The sequence below is a fragment of the Piliocolobus tephrosceles genome, chromosome 13 (genome assembly GCF_002776525.5).
Source record: "Piliocolobus tephrosceles isolate RC106 chromosome 13, ASM277652v3, whole genome shotgun sequence".
NCBI classification, from domain to species: Eukaryota; Metazoa; Chordata; class Mammalia; order Primates; family Cercopithecidae; genus Piliocolobus; species Piliocolobus tephrosceles.
The window spans coordinates 4,176,468-4,197,448 of record NC_045446.1 but is presented as its reverse complement, the minus strand read 5'-3'; the positions used below and the strand labels follow the sequence as shown (position 1 = coordinate 4,197,448).

Genomic DNA, 20,981 nt, shown 5'->3' with positions numbered 1-20,981 from the left:
GAAGGAAGGAAGGAAGGAAGGAAGGAAGGAAGGAAGGAAGGAAGGAATAAATGAATGAAATTCGGAATTTTCATTTTCCTGGAGCTATACCAACTGGGTGTCTCCCTTCTCCACTGGAAAAATCCCACATCATTCAAGACCCAGCTCAGATATTGCCTCCTCTATGAAACCCCCATGATGCCAGCTGGAGAGAGGGTTCCTCCCTTCCCTGTGATTCCACAGCACCAAGTCATACACTGTTTATGGGACAGACAGTGCAATAGTCTGATTTTCTTCTCTCCTCCAGACTGTGAACTCATACTAGAAGTGATGTCTTAGCTCTGTGTTCCCCAAACCTAAGCCATGCTTGGGTCATACATGCTCCACAAATGTCCATGAAATGAATGAACATTTTACCCTGCTGAACTAAATTTTGATCTTGAGCCGATTTCTTAGAAAACAGACACTTTATGAGCATGGTGCAAACATAAGCTGGGTGCATTAAGCAGGTACCCCTAAGGAGAGCTGGAAATTTGCTGGTTTCAGACAGTGGTTCAGGGGAACTTGGGAGTGGTGCAGAATTGCTGCATGTGGAGAGGTACAGGGTACTTGCAGAACACCTCATCTAAGTGATCATCTTTACAATTTCATTTTTTATTTTTGAGACAGAGTCTCGCTTTGGCACCCAGGCTGGAGTGCAGTGGCACAGTAACAGCTCAGTGCAGCCTCGACCTCTCAGAGTCAAGCAATCCTCCCACCTCAGACCCCCAAGTAGCTAGGACTACAGGTGTGGCCCATCTTGCTGGACTAATTTTTCATTTTTTGTATAGACGCAGGTCTCGATATATTGCCCAGGCTCAAGCAATCCTCCCAAGTTGGACTCCCAATGTGCTGGGATTACAGACGTGAGCCCCTGCACCTGGCCAATTTTTTTTTTTTTTTTTGAGATGGAGTCTCACTCTGTCTCCCAGGCTGGAGTGCAGTGGCATGATCTCGGCTCATTGCAACCTCCACCTCCCAGGTTCAAGCTATTCTTCCGCCTCAGCCTCCCGAGTAGCTGGGATGACAGATGCCCGCCACCACGCCTGACTCATTTTTATATTTTTAGTAGGGATGGGGTTTCACCATGTTGGCCAGGCTGCTTTTGAACTCCTGACCTCATGTGATCTGCCCGCCTGGGTCTCCCAAAGTGCTGGGATTACAGGCGTGAGCCATCACACCCGGCCTCACCTGGCCATTTTTACACTTTTAAAGTAGCAAGAAACCAGGGGCAAAAAGTACAAATTCATATTTATGTGTAGTCAGTCAATAAATATTTATTGAATGAACTAATAAATTAATGGAAGGTGTACCAGATCCTGGCAGGTTAGAAAGTCAGTCGGAGGTAGTGCTTGTTCTTAGTGCACTCACAATGGAGAATCAAGGAATTCACCTTGGACGGGCTCATTTCTCCCTCTCCTAGGCCCTGTGCAGTCTCTTCTCAGACTTATTAGTTCTGAGGGGCTCCTGGCTGCCTCACACCAACAGCAAGTGGCCAGTGGACACTGGCGATGGTGTCCTGTCATTTTGGTTTGTGAAGTTTGTGCGCCAAGTCAAATCCTGGGAGGAGTGGGGAGGGCATCCGCTTTAATTAATTAGAGGTGTCTCTATTCATCTCCGTAAATGCAACATCTAGCACAAGACTTGGCTCACAGTAGGTGTTTAAAAATGCTTGCTGAGGCCGGGCGCAGTGGCTCACGCCTGTAATCCCAGCACTTTGGGAGGCCGAGGCGGGCAGACCACGTGAGGTCGGGAGTTCGAGACCAGCCTGACCAATATGGAGAAACCCCGTCTCTACTAAAAATACAAAATTAGCTGGACTAGGTGGCGTGCGCCTGTCATCCCAGCTACTCGGGAGGCTGAGGCAGGAGATTCACTTGAACCCGGGAGGCAGAGGTTGTAGTGAGCCGAGATGTCGCCGTTGCACTCCAGCCTGGGCGACGAGAGTGAAACAACGTCTGGAAAAACAAAAAACAAAACAAAACAAAACAAAACTTGCAGAAAGGATGAAATGACCAAGACTCCTGAAGGGCCGCCCGTCAAGTTCTCAACTAGTCACTCTTCACATCTGATTCATATCTTAAAGCAGCCTCGCAGGTAGGTCTGCATCATTTTCCCATCCTACATCAGAGGCGCTGAAGCCCAGGCGGGCTTCCCGAATCGCCCGGGCCCACGCTGCAGAGTGAAAGCCACAGCGGCAAAGCCTGCACGCTGGACGCTGCGCCGGAGCGTCCCCAGGTGCAGCAGGCTGCGCTCCGTAAGTGGGTCCTGGCGGGATCCGCGTCCTTCTGAACCCAGATCAGGCCCAGAGAGACCCTGGGAGCGACGCGGCGGGCGGGGTCTGGGCCCTCGACGGTGCTGAAGCCTCGGCTCGCTCTTCCTCGCAAGGTGCGAATCCAGCGCCTCCAGCTCGGGAGGGACCTGACGTGCGGGACGCGTCCGCCTCAGAACCCGAGGCGCGGCACCTACTCGGCAAAGGCCGCCGGCGTCCCGGCAGCAGTGGGAGGAGACTAGGGATGCCCGGCGGAATACGCAGACCCGGCGAGCACCTGAGCGCCCACCTGTGGCTCATCCCAGAGACCCCCCCGCCCCGCACCTCACCGACCCGGGCGGGGCATGCGGGCGTGGCTCCCGTCTCGCTCAGCCAATCAGTTCCCCGGAGCCGCCGCCCGCCCCCCCTCCTGGGGAGACGGCGCTTGCGCACTCGGGCCGCGATTCTCCTCGGGCCCCGCCCCAGGGGCGGTGCTGACGCTCGCGCCGACGCGCTCGACGTCGGGCACGTCGACGCCGGCGCCGCGCAGCCGGGCCCGCTCCTCCTCCGCTCCGCCAGTGTCCGGCCGCGGGCCGGCCTTAGTGACTGGGGCGGCGGGCCCCGGGGCCGCGGCGTGGGGCGGGCAGGTGGACGCCGGCCGCGGGCTGCCTTCGTCGGCTCCCAAGCTCGCCCGGAGCGAGCAGCCGCCCGCGAGCCTCCGCGGAGTCTCCTCGCCCGCTCCCGCCGGTGAGCAAGGTAAGGGAGCGGGACACTGAGGCAGGCTCGGGGCCCAGGCGTCACCGGAGGGTCCCGGTCTCCGCGGCGGCCACGCAGCCGGTTGGATGTGTTCGCAGGGAAGGGTGCGCTGCGGGGCGGGTGGGGGCGAGGCCGCGGCGCCGGGTCGCGCTGGGAGAGCTCCAGCGGGACCCCCGCGCCCCGAGGGATGGCTTCGGGGACTGCGCGCCGCCCCTCCCCGAGCCCTGCGCCCCGTGACCCGGGCGCTGGGGCGAGGGGCGGGGAACTGCAGCCGCTGAAAGCCCCGGCCCGAGCGGGCTCCGTTGTCAGCGGTCCTCACCTCCTGGGTCCGGGGCTCCCGCCGCACCTGATATAGGAGGGGAAGGAGTGCAGTTCGAGCAGGCTGGAGGTCACCATCCCCATCAGGTGCGCCGCCTGGGGCATCCCCTCTCAGGGGTCCATCGCGCCCCGAATACTGCCCGAAAGACTCAGAAGCGACTTCCCCATCCCCTCGCGCTGTCTTTATATCCCAGACACTTAATAGCCTCTCATCATCTCACCTTTCACTTTTCCCTCTTTCCTAGCCGCCTCCGGCTGTATCGACCTGCTATATTTCCATTGTAAGTTTTTTTTTTTTTTTTCGGTTGTAAACTTACGTAAGTTGGGTTGACTAACGAACCGTTGCAGCCATTGAAAAAAACACTTCTACCAGCGTTTAACGAATCCACTTCCTTTTAGTGCTCACCAACTCCAGCCCAAGAATTCAGGGAGCCGTCAGTTCTTCACAGGAGCTGACTGCACACATTCCTGCAAGATGCCTGATGGATTTTGTGCTTGTCAGTTTTGCTGGTTGTATGCTCCTTCTGTGCTTTTCCTGAAAAATGATTGGGTGACATGTGTTTTGACTTTCTTCTCCCCCACTGGGAAGTGAAAAAAAATTAGGTAACAGAAGCACACTTGTTTTCGACAAAAACAAGTACAGCTTTGCAAACAGACTACCCCAGGGTTTGCCCTTTTTTGTGAGGGTAGTCCTCTGGTATCTTGACCCCTTCTCTGGATTTTTGTCTGTGTTAATGTCTTCATGTTGTGTATCTCTGCACTTAATGTTTACCCGGTATGTGTTTTCCCAGCTTATTTACACACAAAGCATAACAGATCTGAGGATAATGAGGCTGCCCGTCTTTTTAGCTACAGATACCTGTAAAATTGCATATTTGTGGAAACCTGTATTCTGCACTTGATGACCATAGCCTGGCTCTTTCATTTCAAGATGATGTGCGAGGTGATGCCGACCATCAGCGAAGCAGAAGGCCCCCCTGGAGGAGGTGGAAGCCATGGTTCCGGCTCCCCTTCACAGCCAGACGCAGATTCACATTTTGAACAGTTGATGGTCTCCATGTTGGAAGAAAGGGACCGCCTTCTTGACACACTGAGAGAGACTCAAGAAACACTGGCCTTAACCCAGGGGAAGTTACACGAGGTTGGTCATGAAAGAGATTCCTTGCAGAGACAGCTCAACACGGCACTTCCACAGGTATGAGTGCTTTTAACCTGAGACTCTGTGGATTATTCTCCACTAAATGTTTTTTTTTTTTAAATTGGTGTCATCTTTTGTTAATGTTTCAGATGAGTATTTTCCAGAACCATTTGTGAAATGATGGTTTCTGGTGTTTGTAAGTCAAATACAAAGTTCCTAGGGATTAAACTTCTTAGGGAGAACAAACTGTTGTACTCTAAAGTCATGTGAAAATACCTCATTATTTTCCTTCCTATTTGGGAACTGCCTAGGTTCAGGAAGTTCTCCAGAGTTTTGGAAAAAGGGCTCTGAAGCCACCAATCTATGTGGGGCCTCCGTTCTGTTGTCTTAAGCCTTTTCTTGCTAAACTTGTGCTTCCCATGGATTGTGTCTCGTGTGTTTCTAATTTCCTAATGTAATTTAGTAGATAAATAGGATTGATTTCACAGAAAGAAATATTATTTTGATAGCCCACCTTTATCAGAACATCGAGGTTTTGTAAGTCACATTTGTTTTAGGGGATAGAAGACTGGAGATTGATTCCTTAGGAACTTCTTCCTTGGTAGACGAGAATTTTAAAGCTTAGGCCGGGCGCGGTGGCTCACGCCTGTAATCCCAGCACTTTGGGAGGCCGAGGCAGGCGGATCACCTGAGGTCAGGAGTTTGAGACCAGTCTGGCCAACATGGCAAAACCCTCTCTCTACCAAAAATACAAAAATTAGCGGAGCGTGGTAATGCGTACCTGTAGTCCCAGCTACTCAGAGGCTGAGGCATGAGAATCACTTGAAACAGGGAGGCAGATGTTGCAGTGAGCCAAGATTGCACCACTGCTCTCCAGCCTGTCTCAAAAAAAAAAAAAAAAAATTTAAAGCTTAGAACAACTGAAATTATTTCTCTGAGTATATTACATTTGGACTAGTGTTTGAAAGACTTTGCTCATGGAGTTGAATGAGGATTTGCTTAATGGTAGGTAAAGGGAGAAAGTGTAAAAACTAGAAAAGTGTCAGGTGAGTGTCATGGAGCATAGCGGGAGAGAAGTGGGTTACTTAGGTGTTTCAGAGCTGTCTAGGCCCCATGTTACTCATCATAAGTGTCTTTGGGGTGCATTCAGGTAGACCTGCAGAAGCACACATTTATACTCGCATGATGGGTCTGCAGTGATAAATTAGTAAATGAATAATTACTAGCCTTGATGTATTTCTTGGCCATAGTCAGTTCTCCTGGAAGATTGATAAGCCAGACATGGGTTTCCTTTATAGCAACAATGATTTGATGTTAGCGCTGTATGTTCCTTTTTTGTTGGATTAGAGAATCATTAAGATTTTTCTCATTTTAATCTTATAAATTACCAAGTTTATTAAGGTCGAATTTTATTACTGCAATTTTTTTTTTTTTTTTTTTTTTTTTTGAGACAGAGTCTAGCTCTGTCCCCCAGGCTGGAGTGCAGTGGTGCGATCTCAGCTCACTGCAAGCTCCGCCTCCCAGGTTCCCGCCATTCTCCTGCCTCAGCCTCCCGAGTAGCTGGGACTACAGGCTCCTGCCACCACGCCCAGCTAATTTTTTTGTGTTTTTAGTAGAGACAGGGTTTCACCATGTTAGCCAGGATGGTCTCGATTTCCTGACCTCGTGATCCGCCCGCCTCAGCCTCCTAAAGTGCTGGGATTGCAGGCTTGAGCCACCGCGCCTGGCCTATTACTGCAATTTTAAAAGAAGTAGCCAATTTATGTTTTACCAGGATTTTGTTGTATTTGTAATTTAAGGTACATGTATTGAAGTGTGTATCAAATACTAATCTACTTAAAAAGGTAGATTTTGGAAAGAATGGGCACACAAGGCATGTCAGGGAAGTGACAGGAGTTTTGTACAGTTAGTCTCAGGCTGTGGAGGTCATCACACACTGGTGACATGGTTGCTCGGTGACTTGTTTCTGGTACTGCTCAGTGTAGTAGCCTGGAAAAGCCTAGTTCAGTGGATAATGTGGTGATGCCGACGGTTCACGTCACCACCTGAGCACCTGATTCTGGCCTTTCAAAAATGGAAACTATTAAGTAAACTTGTTTTGGACCCTTCCCTTTCCTGGAATCTGGTTCATCTTTGGTGGCTGGTAGTGTGACCAGATAATGAGTCCTCCAGTAAGTGCATTTGTGCTCCTGGCACATTGTGGAGGCAAGTCAGAATGTACTTAAAAATATATATAACTATAGCATACAGCAGAAAAATTCACAAATCATAAGTGTACATCTCAGTGGATTTTTCACAAAGTTAACACATTTGCATAACTACCACCCAGATCAAGAAATGGAACATTACCAGGCTTCCTAGAAGTCCTAACTATTCCCAGTAATTGTCCACCAGAACTAACCAAGGTCTTGACCTTTCACCATTGATTACTTTTGCCTGTTCTTTACTTTGTTTAAGTGAAGTAAAATAATCTGTATGTTTTGTTTCTTCATTCTGTTGTCAGCATCATGTTTGTGAGATGCATCTGTATTCTCATGCAGCCTGCCCATTCTCACCTGCTCTCTGGTCATCCAGTGCACGAACAAACCAGAATTTATTCTTTCTATTGCTCACAGACATTTGGGGTTATTTCCAGTTTTTAACACATGCTCCGCTGATATTCTTGTTTGTTTCTTGGTGCAGATATGTATAGTTTTCTTTTTTTTTTTAATTTTAATTTTTATTTTTTTGAGATAGGGTCTCACTCTGTTGCCCAGGCTGGAGTGCAGTGACTTGATCTCAGCTCACTATAGCCTCCACCTCCCAGGTTGAAGCGATTCTCCTGCCTCAGCCCCCCAAGTAGCTGGGAATACAGGTGCGCATCACCACCCTCCGCTAATTTTTCTATTTTTTGTAGAGGTGGGATTTTACCATGTTGCCCAGACCGGAGGAGATGTATACACTTCTGTTGGATATCTACAAAGGAGTGGAATGCAAATGATGGTGTGTGCATTTGTTCAGCCTCAGTAGATAGTGCCAGAAGTGGTGGTTGTGACCGTTTGTACTACCCTAGTGATGTAGGAGAAGTCAGTGGTTCTTGTGCTCTTCAGAACTTGGTATTGTTGAGTTTTTTAATTTTAGCTGTTCTGATGGCTGTTAGCTGGTAGGTGGCTCAGTGTGGTCTGAATTTGCTGCTCCCTGATGGCCAGGAACATGCAGAGGTAAAGCATCTCTTCCTGTGTTCACTGACCACCTGGATGTCTTGTGAAACGGTTATCTTTTGCTCATCGGTTGGTTGGGTTGTCTATTTTGTTTCTTACTGATTTGAAGGAGTTTTCCCTATATTCTGAGTACCTATGTGCATGACAGATTGTTTTTAGACTCTTGTGTTTGCCTTTTCACTCTCTCAGTGGTATCTTTTGATACACAGAAGTTTTACATTTTTAATGTAGCCCAGTTGATCAATCTTTTCAGTAATGTTTAATGCTCTTTGTGTCCTGTGTAAGAAATTTGCTAGGTCAATTGAGTTCATGAAGATGCTCTACATTGTCTTCTGAAAACTGTATTTTTAAATCTTCTGTCTGAAATGGACTTTGTTTATGGTATATGATGGGGCCAAGAGTCTCTCTCTTTTTTTTTTAAATGGATGTCTAGTTGACCCTGCATAATTTCTTAAAAAGACCATTCTTTCCCCAGTGTACCACATACAGTGTCATCTAGGTCATCTCAGTCCAGTGACTGTGTGTGGGTCTGTTTCTAGACTCTCTTCTGCTTTTTTGATGTTTTTGTCATCTTTGCATAAATAGCACAATGTCTAAATTACCGTAGATATAGTCTGTCTTGAGATCTGGTAATTTAAGAAAAAGGTTCTCACTCGGTTGCCCAGACTAGTGTCAAACTCCTGGTCTCCAGCAATCCTCTCTCCTTGGTCTCCCAAAGTGCTGGGATTTCCATTGTGAGCCACCACACCTGGCCCTGTAGATATTCTTTATCCAGATGTAAAAATTCTCCTCTTCTTAGTTTGCCAAGAGTTTTTTAAATACCGTGAGCAGATGTTACATTTCTTAACATGGATTTTCTGCATCTTTTGAGACAGTCATGTGATTTTTCTGTTATGTGGGAATTTAACTGTTTTTATTTGTTTGTTTATTTTTGAGACGGGCTCTTGCTCCATTACCCAGCCCGGAGTGCAGTGGCACTGTCATAGCTCTCTGTAGCCTTGAACTCCTGGGCTAAAGTGATCTTCCCACTCAGCCTCTCAGGTAGTTGGAATTATAGATGCATGTCACTGCACCTTGCTCTTTTTTTTTTTTGATTGCTTATTGTTTGTAGCCTGGGGAAACAACTTCAGGAACTCCTGAGAAAGAGCACCTCCCTTGTAAAAAAAATTTACAACTGTAGAATAATTCCAACCTGATCTTGATGTATTCTCCTTTTACTGGATTATATTTGGTAATATTTTGTTTAGGATTATTGCATTTATATTCACGAGAAAGACTGACTTGTAATTTTACTTTCCTTCAATGCCCTTGTTGGGATTTGGTATTGAGGTTATGCTGGTTTCATAAAACAAGGTGGAATAAATTCCTTCTTTTTCTACTCCCTAGAAGAATTCCTTCGAAATTTGTGTTATCTTCCTTAAATGTTTGAAGGCATTCTTTGGCAAAACAAGCTCCTGTAGGATTTTTAGAATTAATTTTATAGGTAGATGTAGGATTTTGAATATTTCTTCATGTGTCTATTTAGATAAAGCATTTTTCCCTGCTAGGGATTTGTTCAGGCCACCCAGACTTTCCAATTTGTAAGTTTAAAGTGGTTTACAGTCCTTATCATCTGCAAGATCTGTAGTGATGTCCCCTTTTAATAATTCTTGATATTGGTAGTTCGTATCTTGTCTCTTAATCAGTCTTGGGGGTTTGCCAGTTTTGTAAGTTCTTTTAAGGGACCAACTGTTGGCTTTACTTTTTTCTACTTACATTTGTTTCTATTGCATTAATTTCTGCTTTTTTTTAACTTTGTTTTCTGTTTGAGATATATATATGTGTGTGTGTGTGTGTGTGTGTGTTTTTTTTTTTTTTTTTTTTTTGAGGCAGAGTCTCATTGTGTCTCCCAGGCTGGAGTGCAGTGGCATGATCTCAGCTCGCTGCAACTTCTGCCTCCAGGTTTCAAGCAATTCTCCTGTCTCAGCTCCCCCCGCCACCGCCCGGTAGCTGAGATTACAGGCATGTGCCACCATGCCCAGCTAATTTTTGTATTTTTAATAGAGATGGGGTTTTGCCATGTTGGCCAGGCTGGTCTCGAACTCCCGGCCGCAAGTGATCCACCCGCTTTGGCCTCCCAAAGTGCTGAGATTACAGATGTGAGCCATTGCACTTGGCCTTTTCTAGTTTCTTGAATAGATACTTGTTTTAACTTTTTTCTTTCTAATATGTGTTTTTAAGCCAAAATTTCTCTGTGAACACACTTTTAGATGCATGTCACAAGTTTTGATATGTCAAATTTTCATTGTCTTTTATGTAAAAATAATGTAATTTTCACTGTGGTATTGTTTGTTGTTGGATACAATTTTTAGAAGTGTATTTCTCAACTTCACTGTTTGTGGGGATTTTCTAGATAACTTTTTATCGATTTCTAGCTTAATTCTTTTAAGATCCTTAAATATATTCTGCATTATTTAAATCCTTTGAAATGTGTTGAACTTTCCTAATAGCCCAGCATATACTCAGTTTTGTTAAATGTTTCCCAGGCACTTGAAAGTAATATATATTGATAGGAATGTAGTGTTCTATGTACATCAGTTATATCAATTGTTTGAGTCATGTAATTCAAATTCTAGTAGCCACATGCACAGATACAGTATGCATTTTCAATTTAAGCCTGATTTATTACTTTTACTGCTTCCGAGACACTGCTGTTTCCTTAGATACTTGAGCTGGATTTAACTCCCTCCTACCTTTTGTGTCATTGTTTTATATATTTCAGTTTAATTTAATTTATATTTATTTTTAAAAATAGAGACAGCGTCTTACTGTACTGCCCCAGCTGGTCTTCAACTCCTGGCCTCAGGTGATCCTCCTCCCCTGTTAGCCTCCCAAAACAGTGGGATCCAGGTGGGAGCCACTACACACTTTTAGCTGCATCTTACAAGTTTATGTATTTTAATTTTAGATATACTTTTTGCAGTATCATAATTGTTTTGTACAGTTAATGTTTATTTAGATTTATCCTCATAGTTACTATTTTATTTTTTGCTCTTCATTCTTTATTGTTGTTTCATGTTTCTGCTGGGGATTATAGTTCTTGTTTGTTTGTTTTTTCTTTTTTTCTTTTTTGAGACAGAGTCTCACTCTGTTGCCCAGGCTGGAGTGCAGTAGCACGATCTCGGTTCACTGCAACCTCCATCTCCCGTATTTGAGCGATTTTGTTGCCTCAACCTTCTGAGTAGCTGGAACTACAGGCGTGTGCCACCACATCCGGCTAATTATTGTATTTTTAGTGGAGACTGGGTTTCACCATGTTGGCCAGGCTGATCTCAAGCTCCTGACCTCAAGTGATCTGCCTGCCTCAGCCTCCAAAGTGCTGGGAGTACAGATGTGAGCCCCTGCGCCCAGCCTATATTTCTTTTCCCTGAAGAACTTTCTAAGGTGTTTCTTTTAGTTCATATCTGTGGATAATGAATTGTCATTTTTATTTGCCTGAAAATTTTCTATTTTACCTTTAGTTTTTTTTTTTTTTAATTTAAGATGGAGTCTCGCTCCATCGCCAGTCTGGAATGCAGTAGCGCGATCTTGGCTCACTGTAGCCTCTGCCCCCCCGGGTTCAAGCAGTTCTTCTGCCTCAGCTTCGTGAGTAGCTGGGTGTACAGGCACGCGCCACCTTTTTTTTTTTTTTTTTTTTTTTTAAATAGAGGCGATGTTTCACCATGTTGCCCAGGCTGGGATCAAACTCCTTGGCTCAAGCAGCTGCCTGCCTCAGCCTCCTAAAGTGCTGGAATTACCGGTGTGAGCCACCGTGCCCAACTTGCCTTCACTTTTGAAGAATGATTTTGCTGGGTATAGAATTACGGGTTCGTGGTCATTTCCTTGCACCATTTTGTAGCAGCTAATTCATTGTTTTTTAGCTCTCTTCCTTTTTCTTGACAAGTCAGCTTTTGGTGTTATTGTTGTTCCATTTGAAGTAATACTTCTTTTTTTTTCCCTTCTGGTTGCTTTTTATTTTTATTTTTTGGAGAGGATATGACTTTTCTGAGTTTATCCACCAGAGTGGAAATAATGTCTGTGCAAAACCAAATGTTTGTTACTATAACTCTCCATCACAATTAAAATCCAAACAGTTTTTTGAAAACAGTCAACTCAATCAAAACCCACTACTTCAGAATCAATAGCTTCTTTGAAGCCGCGGTAACAAATATGGTTAAGACTTGAATGTAGAAATTTGTTGGTTGGAAAGCTAATTAAACTTCCAACTTGCTCAAGTAGAATTACAGAAAGGCAGAATTGTGTTTTTCACAGAGATACAGTTCACTGGAATCAGCAGCACTGGACAGCTGGTAGAGTGTTTAGGGTCCTGAGATAATAAGGAATCCAGGCAGCCTTTAGACAGTCTGCTGTTGTCCTTTCTTCCCAATTAGAGATTTGTGGATGTGTGAAATGACACCTTTACCAGCAATTGTAGACTTGTAGAGAGAGTCCAATTCTTCATCTCCATGAATGGCAAGTTGCAAGTAATGAGGGATAATATACTGTACTGTGAAGTCTTTTGATGCATTTCTTGCCAGTTCAAGTACCTCTGCAGTGAGGTGCTCCAGGATGGCTGTGCTATTCACAGCGGCAGTTGCGCCCACATGTCCAGGACCGATTGTCCTAGATTTCAGGTGTCAGTGAATACGGCCCACCAGGAACTGCAAATTGGCTCTCTGTGAGTGGGAAGCTGCCTTTGTTGGCCTTTCTGGAGTCCTTCCCAGCCTTACTGCCAGCCATTTTCAATTTTACTGAAGCTCAAACAGGCAAGGCAGAGAAGGGACTAATCAGACACACAGCAGGATCTCACCAGCTACTCTTTCCTTCCACCAGGATTTAAAGCTGCCTCTGGTGTCTTGTAAGATTTTCTTGGCTTTAGGCATTAGCAAAACTTGATATTTGTTGTATTGGTGGCCTGTTCCTAATCAGTTTTGAAAGTTTTGGCTCTTCTCTCTATAAATATTCCTATTTTTCACTCATCTTCACTCTGAGGGCCTCCATTTTTGTGTACATTAGGCTCTTTTTTTTTTTGAGATGGAGTTTCGCTCTTGTTGCCCAAGCTGGAGCGCAATGGTGCGATATACATTAGGCTTTTATCATGTCCTACATGTCTCTTGTGCTCCTTTCTGTATTTTCTAGACCTTTTCTTTGTATGTGTCTACATGTATGTGTGTGTATGTGTGTGTGTGTGTGTGTATATATGCATGTGTATATATATATTTATTTATTTATTTTTTAGAGACTGGGTCTCTCTGTTGCCCAGGCTGGTCTTGAACTCTTGGGCTCAGACAGTCTTCCTGCCTTGGCCTCCTAAACTGCGGGGATTACAGACGTGAGCCACTGTGTCCGGCCTGTGTGGCGGGGGTGTGTGTGTGTATATGTATATATGTATATATATTTTTTTGGGACAGGGTCTCACTCTGTTGCCCAGGCTGGAGTGTAGTGGTGCAATCTCAGCTCACTGCAGCCTCTGCCTTCTGGGCTTAAGCAGCCCTCCCACTTCAGCTCCTGAGTAGCAGGGACTACAGGTGCACACCGCCACACCTGGCTAATTTCTGTATTTTCAGTGGAGATGGGGTTTTGCCATGTTGCACAGACTGGTCTCAAACTCCTGAGCTTAGGTGATCCACTCGCCTCACTCTCCCAGTGTGTCGGGATTACAGGCATGAGCCAGCGTGTGTGTGTGTGTGTATATATATTTAAGAGACAGGTGGCTGGGTGCGGTGGCTCACGCCTGTAATCCCAGCACTTTGGGAGGCCAAGGTGGGTGGATCACCTGAAGTCAGGAGTTCGAGACCAGCCTGGCCAACATGGTGAGACCCCGTCTCTACTAAAAATACAAAAAATAGCTGGGCGTGGCCGGTGCCCGTAATCCCAACTACTTGGGAGGCTGAGGCAGGAGACTTGCTTGAACCTGGGAGGCGGAGGTTTCAGTGAGCCAAGATCATGCCATTGCACTCCAGCCTGGGTGGCAAGAACGAAACTCCGTCTTGGGGGGGTAAAAAAAAAGAGACAGGTACTCTGTTGTTGCTGAGGCTGGAGTGCAGTGGTGCGCGTGATCACTGTTCACTGCAGCCTCAAACTCCAGGGCTCATGCAATCCTTTTGCCTTAGCCTTTTGAGTAGCTGGGACTATAGACATGTGCCATCATGCCCAGCCAATTTTTAAATTTTTTGTAGAGGCAGGGTCTTGCTATTTTGCCCAGGCTGATCTTAAACTCCTGACCTCAAGTGATCCTCCCATCTCTACATGTCAAAGCACTGGGATGACAGATGTGAGCTATTGTGCCCAAACTCTAAAGTCCAGATATTTTTACTGACCCAACTTCCACCTCACTCACCCTCTCTTCATTTGTGTCCATCGCTGTTTAGCCCATAGATTGAGTTCTTAATTTCAGTTATAATTTTCAGTTCTAGAGTCTGCACCATTCCTTTTACTATTCTAGTTCTCTAGTGAAATGCTTTCCTTTTGTCAAGTATATTTTTGACTAGTTGACATTTGCAACGGATAACTCTCATTATATAGGTCACCTCTGGATCCATTTCTGTTTTTCTTTTTTCTCTTGGTTCATTTGTTGATGGGCCTGTTTTTGTTTTTTTAATTGAGTCAGACATTATGTATGAAAAACTGTAGAAGCGCTGGGTGATGCTCTCTTCCTTCAGAAGGTTTCCCTGTGTCATCTGGCACATGCCCACAGTAGGGACAGATCATCTCAGCTCAGGGCCTGGGTGACCAGAGGCTGGGATTCAGTCAGTAAGCCTCAGTTGGAGCTGCCTTCCCCCAAACCCCTGCTCCCAGTGTAACCATCCCGGGGTTCCATCTGAAACCCTGGAGTGTTTCCCAAGGCCCCTCTTTCTTGGCGTGTCCTGGAGCCCAAGTTTTGTCTCCCTAACACCATGAGACTACTGAAAACCCAGCGTCTCAGCCAGGTTTGCAGAGTGTTGGGCTCATTTCCTGTGTCTCCCTTTTCTCTGGGATCTTGGCCCCTTAAGTCCTGGCTGACTGTCAGGCCTGTACTTCTTTTTGTCTTCCCAGACCCTTGGGGCTTTCTAGAGCTCTTTAGCCACTGCTTTCTTCCCAGTTTATCAGTGTACTGCCCCCAAATCCTTCCAGATTGTCAAATGCATTGACAGAAAGAGTGGCGGCTCCGAACTGGTGGTGGTGTTGAGACTCAACTCAGTGGGCCTCTCTTTTGTTTGAAATATTGGTCCCTTCAGTTGTGGCTGCCTTAGCATCTCTTTGATGCCTGCAGACTTCTAAGTCATACTCTCCTTTTCCAGTTCTTGGTGGGTTGCCGTGCTACAGGCCACCCTGCATATCACTGAAAGTGCAGTCAAAGCGGGCGTGCTCGCTCTGTCTGCGGCATGTGCGGAGGCTGTAGACATTGGTTATCGTTACTTGATAGGGAGCATACAGAACCCTCTCATCTCGCTTAGTCTGCCTTGTCCAGTTTCTGTCTTTTTTTTTTTTTTTCCCCAGTCTGCTTCTCATGACATTGTCCAGTTTCTAATCAGAATTCCCCCGTTTGCCCCTACCCAGTCACTTAACCACTTAAAGACAATAGAGCAAGTGGCCCGCTCAGCGGGAGACACAGCCCTTGGCCTCCAGTTCCCGTCTTGGCCACTGTGTGGGCTCTTCCACCGTGCTCTAGTCTCTACTCTTCCCTTTGCCCTGTGCCAGACCAAGGGAGGGTTTGTGATGACATATGTGGCAGTGGCAAAGGAGGAGGCTAGGGAGGTAGCAGAGGTTGTGTGCGTGGTGTTTAGTCTTATTTTGGAGATGAGGTCTTGCTATGTTGCCCAGGCTGGTCTCGAACTCCAGGGCTCAAGGAATCCTTCTGCCTTGGTTTCCTGAGTAGCTATCACTACAGGCATGAACCACTGTGCCCTACCTAATGTTTATTCTGTGACTTGATCACATGTGTATTTTCTTTTCAGTGCTGCTTTTTTTTTTTGAAACGGAGTCTTGCTCTGTTGCCCAGGCTGGAGTGCCCAGGCTGGAGTACAGTGGCGTGATCTTGGCTCACTGCAAGCTCTGCCTGCTGGGTTCATGCCACTCTCCTCAGCCTCCCCAGTAGCTGGGACTACAGCCGCCTGCCACTACATCCAGCTAATCTTTGTTTTGTATTTTTAGTAGAGTTGGGGTTTCACCATGTTAGCCAGGATGGTCTCGATCTCCTGACCTCATGATCTGCCGGCCTTGGCCTCCCAAAGTGCTGGGATTACAGACGTGAGCCACTGCACCCAGCCTTTTTGTTTTTTTTTAGAAGGAGTTTTGCTCTTGTCGCCCAGGCTGGAGTGCAGTGGCGTTTAGTGCAATAGCTGGAGTGCAAAGACAGCCTGTTTAGGAGGCGATCTCATCTTACTGCAACCTTCGCCTCCCAGGTTCAAGCGATTCTTCTGCCTCAGCCTCCTGAGTAGCTGGGACTATAGGTGCGCATCACCATGCCCGGCTGATTTTTGTATTTTTAGTAGAGACGGGGTTTCACTGTGTTGGTCAGGCTGGTCTCGAACTTCTGACCTCAGGTGATCTGCCCGCCTTGGCCTCCCACAGTGCTGGGATTACAGACATGAGCCATCATGCCTGACCAACCAACCAAGTGCTTTTTTTTGTTTGTTTAAACAAATACTGCCATTGGGCTTCTCTCTAATTTCATTTTAAAGTTTCAGCTGCATTTTCAAATTGAGATTTTATTTTAAACTTGAGTACAGTGATTTTTACAGTCTTTTTGAAAGCAACAAATGAGATTTTTAGAAGACCTCTCGCTTGAAGAACTCTAATGTATGAAACCTAGAAAAGAGACTGTTCACCTTTCATTGCAGGAGAGGTCCCAAATTTTGCCAGTCTGTCTCCCAGTCTGCTAGTCCCTGAGGCAGGGAATACAAAACTCGAAGACTCTAACAAATGAGGTCTTCAAATCAAATCCAAACTTAGTGAAAAAGAAGTCTACCGGTGTCAGGGGTGTTCCCTGTCAAAGCGATGGATGAGCTTCCACTGGTTGCAGTGGAAGGTGTGCTGGTTGGATTGGGAAGGCAAGAGGGTGCAAGACAGCCCGTTTAGGAGATGGTTCCTGCATTGTGGGCATGAAGTGTTACAGCCCAAACTAGGATGCTAGAATCCAAGGGCAGAGGGCAGTAGAAAAGAACAACCTGGCAGAACTGTGCGGGACTAGAGGATGAGAGCCGAGTGGCAGATGCCATGGTCAAGCTTGCTGGGAGACGGGGCTGGGGGAGGGTAAAGAGGAGATGCTGGTGTTTGGCAGTGTTGAGAGGTATTTGTGGTTGTCACAGCTAGGGGCAGGGATGCTCCTAAACATTCTGCGATGGAGCCCCCTCAACAAAGAATTATCTGGCCCAAATGTTGGAAGTGTCCAGGTTTAGGTATAAAGATTCAGAAACTTTTCTCAAGTATTGCTATTAGGTTGATGCAATAGTGTTTGTGTTTTTGCTTTATTTTTAATGGCAAAAACGACAATTATTTTTGTTTCAACCTAATATGATGCAAAGTTGGCTACAACTGTAATTCGTTAAGTGCTGCAAACAAGGTACTTGCTAAGCTTAACTTGGTGAACAAGTTAGGAAGAATTGGAATTAGGTAAAACTAGCTAAATGACTCTTCCCCGAGGATAAATACTAATGACCAGCCCTTCAGATGGTGCCCCTCATGTGCTTTACTCATTGCTTTCTAGTAATAGTTGGCAAAACACCTCTTAAAATACCATGCTTGCGTTCATCGTCTTTGGTTTATGAAATTGTTGAATATATCCTTTCAGAATAATATTTGGCCATTTACATCTCTCTTTTGCACACGCTGGACTTGCCATCTTGTCTTCCTGTTTCTACACTTTTAATTGTCAGCAAGGAGACAGAGTCCTCCCTCCTATTTTGTGGAGCCCTGTGTGAATATTACCATTTTAGGCTCCTGCAGACACTGGTAGAGACAGACAGGGTCTCCACCCGCAGAAGGCTTTCACAGTACACCCATGTTCAAAGCAGGTGCAGGTTGCGAGACACATCCAGATAGAATGAAGTGGTTCAGAAGAAATCCATTATCTCGGTTGAGTGGGGTGGGCTGCCAAGCACACTGTGGTCCAGGAAGGTGAGGCTTTCGAGGGGATTGGCTTGGAGCTGAGAGATGAAGGCTAAGAGGAAGCAGGTATGAGAGCTTTCTTGGCAGTGGGGCTACTTGAGCAAAGTCCAGAGCAAGGGAGAGCTTAGCATTTAGCTGAGTCAAAGCTGGGGTCTGTGGCCATGGTTACTCAGCCTGGAGGGAAGGGAAGAGTGAACAAGGTAAGGTTGGCTAGGTAGGTTGACGTGGGATCAGACAGAGGCAAAGACTTGCTTGTTTTTGTTTTGTTTAAGTACCTTAGGGCTTCAGTACTTTATGTGCATTGTGGCCTCAGGGGAGGGAATGATGTGATTTGGCTGTGTTGTTATTTATTTATTTTTATTTATGTATTTATTTATTTAAGATGGAGTCTCACACTGTTGCCCAGGCTGTAGTGCAGTGGCACAATCTCGGCTCACTGCAACCTCCGCCTCACGGGTTCAAGCGATTCTCCTGCCTCAGCCTCCCAAGTAGCTGGGATTACAAGCGCCCGCCACCATGCCCAGCTAATTTTTAGTAGAGACGGAAGTTTCACCATGTTGCCCAGGCTGGTCTCGAACTCCTGACCTCAGGTGATCCTCCTGCCTCGTTTTTAAAAGATCATGCTCTGTGGATAATGAGCTGGGGATGGAGGGAAGAATGGACCTAGGGTGGAAACCACTGGTTAGAGTAGAGCCACTTCAAGTGTGTGGGTTTGGGCTACAAAGTTAGCAAAAATTAAAAACTCTTGCTGGGTGCAGTGGCTCATGCCTGTAATAGGAGGCTGAGATGGGCGGATCACCTTGAGGTCAGGAGTTCGAGGCCAGCTTGGCCAACATGGTGAAACCCTGTCTCTACTAAAAATACAAACATTGGCTGGGTGTGGTGGTGGGTGCCCGTAGTCCCAGATACTCAGGAGGCTGAGGCAGGAGAGTCGCTTGAACCCGGGAGGTGGAGGTTGCAGTGAGCTGTGATTGCACCACTACACTCCAGCCTGGAGGACAGAGCGAGACCCCACCTCAAAAAAAACCCAAAAAACCCCTTAACATCACCCATCCCATAAAGCACAGAACAATGTATACTTTTTAATTATCATATACATAAATGCATACTGTTTTAATGCAGTATACATGATGTTTATATATATAATGTATACATTTATGTATTCAGGTATTTTGAGTGTCTCTATGTGCCATGCACTGTTCTAGGTGTTGAATATTCCATAGGTAAAAAGGGTTATTTAGCCCACATTTCTTTTCGTTGTATGAAGAGAAGTGGAAAAAACCAGACTTACGTAGTTCGATTTGAACAAGTTAAATGCATGGATGATGTAATGTGGGAGCACTTTCCACTTTTCGTTTACGTTTGTGTGGGCAGAACTTAGGGAGGTGGTTTTCCTTGGGAGTTTCAGCTGCTCACTGTACTCCTCCACTCTCAACACCTGTGCCTCGCAGATGCCTTACCCGACTGTCATGCTGTGTACTTTCATTTGGGTAGGCTTTGGGCTCCTTAAATTCAACATTGACTCAAACCATCTTTCCCCCACATGGGTCCCCCTCCTGTGAATGGCAGTTTTCTACGTAGTCAGGTGGTTATGTTTCTTTTATTTTCTTTTGAGATGGAGTCTCGCCCTGTTGCCCAGGCTGGAGTACAATGGCGCAGTCTCAGCTCAGTGCAACCTCTGCCTCCTGCGTTCAAGCGATTTTCCTCCCTCAGTCTCCCAGATAGCTGGGACCACAGGCACATGCCACCACGCCCAGCTAATTTTTGTATTTTTGTAGAGACAGTTTCACCATGTTGGCCAGGCTGGGCTTGAACTCCTGACCTCTAGTGATCTGCCCGCTTTGGCCTCCCAAAGTGCTGGGATTACAGGCGTGAGCCACTGCTCCCGGCCCTGTGTCTCTTTTGTGCGCTAACCTTATCCTTCTAGTTTCCAGGACCTGTGGGATGGACCTTTCCATCTCTTGGAGGTTACCCCTGAGGCCCACTGACTCTCAGACCTGAACCCTTTGTCTTCATTGGGTTGACTCCCATGGCCCCTGGCTGTTGTGGAGCTTCTTTCCAGTATCTTATCCCTGGTTGCAGCAAGATCTTTCTTTTTTTCTTTTTGAGACAGGGTCTCACTTTGTCACCCAGGCGGAGTGCAGTGGTGTGATCGGGCTCAAGCAATGCTCCTACCTCAGCCTTGTAAGAAGCTGGGGCTACAGGTGTGCGCCATTACGGCTGGCTAATTTGTGTGTGTGTGTGTGTATACACACATATATATACATACACACAGACACGTATATGTCATTATTATTATTTTGTAGAGGAGTGGGGTCTTGCTATGTTGCCTAGGCTGGTCTCGAACTCTTGAGCTCAAGTGATTCGCCCACCTCAGCCTCCCAGAGTGCTGGGATTACAGGCGTGAGCCACCACACCAGGCCAGTATCTTTCTAAAAGGCATCTGTGTTTCCTTTGCTCAGAACACTTCAACTCTCCATTGCCCCTTGGGCTGAAGACTCATGTGTCATCACATCCTGGCTCAGCCCCTCCCTGCTCTCCCAGTTGTGGGTAGTTCCTCACATGCAGACTCCTTGTTTTTGTACAACTTTGTAAATAAGCCATTCTCTGAGATTAGGCTTTTCTTATCTTCTACTTGCCAACTTCATTGTAGCTACAACAAGTAATTTGGTACGGCTCTTTCAGCAATCCGGTTTTGCCTGTGTATACTGATCCTCAAAAATGCCCATATTCTGATGCAGTGGTTTGACTTCAGCTAAGTTTTTTTTTTTTTTTTTTTAGTAGATACAGGAGTCTTTATGTTACCCAGGCTGGTCTCGAACTCCTGGTCTCATGCAATCCTCCTGCCTTAGCCTCCCAAAGTGTTGAGATTACAGTCATCAGCCATTACACCCGGCCTTTTTGTTGTTGTTGTTTTTTAAAAACATTTGGTTTTAGAGGCGGGGTCTCTGTTTTCTAGGCTGGAGTGCAGTGACAGAGTCACAGCTTACTGTATCCTCAACCTCCCTAGCTCAGGCAATCCTCCCACTTCAGCCTGTTGAGTAGCTGGAACCACATGCATGTGCCACCACACCTTGCTAATTTTTTGTTTTATTTTTGTAAAGATGAGGTCTCCCTATGTGCCCCAGGCTGGTCTTGAACTCCTGGGCTCAAGTGATCCTCCCACTTGGCCTCCCAAAGTGCTGGGATTACA

At 46.3% G+C, this 20,981-nt stretch overlaps 1 protein-coding gene and 1 pseudogene across 5 annotated transcripts in view; one reads left to right on the top strand and one right to left on the bottom strand.

Annotated features, from left to right (window-relative positions):
- Positions 1–2,792: 2,792 nt before the first annotated feature.
- The window catches only part of PPFIA1 (PTPRF interacting protein alpha 1), a 115,937-nt gene continuing 97,748 nt past the window's right edge, over positions 2,793–20,981 (top strand). For 3 of the 5 annotated variants that reach the window (XM_023186459.2, XM_023186457.2, XM_023186455.2), the window contains exons 1-2: positions 2,793–3,025; positions 4,275–4,538. In XM_023186459.2, coding sequence (XP_023042227.2) covers positions 4,275–4,538 — 264 coding nt within the window. In that variant the 5' untranslated portion in view covers positions 2,793–3,025. Of the gene's footprint in view, positions 3,026–3,588; positions 3,625–4,274; positions 4,539–20,981 lie in introns of all 5 variants that reach the window. The other 2 variants (XM_023186456.2, XM_023186458.3) reach the window with 2 other exon arrangements.
- On the bottom strand, positions 12,055–12,439 carry LOC111522400 (annotated as a pseudogene).